General features: G+C 48.8%; 1 protein-coding gene across 1 annotated transcript in view; it reads right to left on the reverse strand.

Moving 5' to 3' along the window:
- The window catches only part of LOC139025454 (uncharacterized), a 15,821-nt gene that overhangs the window by 1,312 nt on the left and 12,188 nt on the right, over window positions 1–2,321 (reverse strand). Inside the window, exons 3-4 of the mRNA XM_070440594.1 lie at window positions 767–870; window positions 534–615 (exon numbers count right to left, since the gene is read on the reverse strand). Coding sequence (XP_070296695.1) covers window positions 534–615; window positions 767–870 — 186 coding nt within the window. The remainder of the gene's footprint in view (window positions 1–533; window positions 616–766; window positions 871–2,321) is intronic.

The following is a 2,321-nucleotide window of genomic DNA, read 5'->3' on the forward strand; positions in this document are numbered from 1 at the left end:
CCTGAATACCAGGAATACAGAGAGAGGATACTCAGGCCCTGCTAGGACAGATTCAGCTCCTGGGAATACCAGGGACCACAGGGAAAGGGGTTACTCAGGCCCTGATAGGACAGATTCAGCTCCTGGGAATACCGGGACCACAGGGAAAGGGGTTACTCAGGCCCTGATAGATTCAGCTCCTGGAATACAGGGACCACAGGGAAAGGGGTTACTCAGGCCCTGATAGGACAGATTCAGCTCCTGGGAATACCAGGGACCACAGGGAAAGGGGTTACTCAGGCCCTGATAGGACAGATTCAGCTCCTGGGAATACCGGGACCACAGGGAAATGGGTTACTCAGGCCCTGATAGGACAGATTCAGCTCCTGGGAATACCGGGACCCAACGGGAGAGAGGGGTTACTCAGGCCCTGATAGGACAGATTCAGCTCCTGGGAATACCGGGACCACAGGGAGAGGGTTCCTCAGGTGTGTGTCAACACGAACAGACATACAACACACGCAAGCAGGCACATAGTACAGTATGTCTCTCACCACACAGTTCTCCCAGTTCTCTTGAAGACTCTCCTCCCACCTCTGCCCTTCCTCCTCCTGCCTCCTTCTCCTCCTCCCTCCCCTGTCTAAGGGGATGTCATCCTCTCTCAGAAAGAGGTCATCCTCTGACGGCCCTGGTTGATGACATCATGATGACAGAAGTTACTAATGAGAACTGAGATGACAGAAAAACAACATCAATTAAAAAGGTCAAAGGTTGCCAAGGTGGGGACCATCTCTGACCTGCTCTGACCCTGGGACAGGAGAGCTGGTCTCCTRTGACATCACTCTCCTCAAGCCGCTGCCACGACACGAACCTGAACCGGCTGGACGGCAGCTGAGAAACGAGAGGAGAGAGAGAGAAGGAGAGATGAAAATAGAGAAGGTGGAGGAGGCGCGAGAGGTCAGGGGTTCCCAAACTATTTTGGCCCACGACCCCATTTTGATATCTGAAAATTCTCGCGACCCCAACCATGTGAACAAAAATTATGTAATTAACAGCCCATGTTTACTTTTTTTAACGTGGGGCTATGACAGTCAATTGTAAAAGAGTCTGACATAATGTCTCATCTCACCACCACATCCATTGTGAATGACAACAGTTCTTCTCTCAATGCGAAACATCTTTCCACCACTCCCCATCGATAACCATCGATAGCCTCGGTGTGAAATAGAACATTGTCATGCTCTGATCACATATCTCCTCATAGTTTTGTGAACAGGAGTGAACGATATAGTTTACAATCAAAGTTACCTGCTGCAGTATATCTCTGAGTTCTGCTCTCAGCTCTTTTGCCGCCAGTTGCTCTCGGTGTATCCATTATAGCTCAGTGGGTGTATGTGTCCATATAGCAGAGTGTAGAGGCCTGCTCGCCATCCCGCCATAGATGGAGCCCCATCTGTGAAAAACGGCCACCATTCGATCCCGTATGGAATCTGTTTTTCGTTGATATAGTCACGCAGCACACTGAACATCCCCCGTGCCGTTTCATCGTGAGACAGAACAATATGTCCTTGCATGTAGCATCCCCTCGATGTGTAGCGAACAGAAGTCGATGCGTCTCGGTCCTCACAGCTAGCGTCTATTTTGAGAGCAAAAGGTGGGGAGTTTTTGAATCGTTCAGTCGGTTTCCTCTTGATTGCTAACTATAGCATCAATTCTTAGTTTCACAGTGTTATCTGACAAAGGCCTTGATGCGAATTTATGTACCTCTGCCTCCCCACACATCCTTTTCACCAAATCAACTGTGGCCGGTAATATCAAAGTCTCTGCAACAGTGTGTGGTTTCATAGTGTAGCGGGCCTTCACTGTGGGAATGATTCAACAGTGTGTGGTTTCATAGTGTAGCAGGCCTTCACTGTGAATGATTCACTGTGGAATGATTCAACAGTGTGTGGTTTCATAGTGTAGCAGGCCTTCACTGTGGGAATGATTCAACAGTGTGTGGTTTCATAGTGTACGGGCTAGTCCTTCACTGTGGGAATGATTCAACAGTGTGTGGTTTCATAGTGTAGCAGGCCTTCACTGTGGGAATGATTCAACAGTGTGTGGTTTCATAGAGTAGCAGGCCTAGTCCTTCACTGTGGGAATGATTCAACAGTGTGTGGTTTCATAGTGTAGCAGGCCTATCCTTCACTGTGGGAATGATTCAACAGTGTGTGGTTTCATGAGTAGCAGGCCTTCACTGTGGGAATGATTCAACAGTGTGTGGTTTCATAGTGTAGCAGGCCTTCACTGTGGGAATGATTCAACAGTGTGTGGTTTCATAGAGTAGCAGGCCTTCACTG

Source organism: Salvelinus sp. IW2-2015, unplaced genomic scaffold (assembly GCF_002910315.2).
Source record: "Salvelinus sp. IW2-2015 unplaced genomic scaffold, ASM291031v2 Un_scaffold2713, whole genome shotgun sequence".
In the NCBI taxonomy this organism is placed as follows: domain Eukaryota; kingdom Metazoa; phylum Chordata; class Actinopteri; order Salmoniformes; family Salmonidae; genus Salvelinus; species Salvelinus sp. IW2-2015.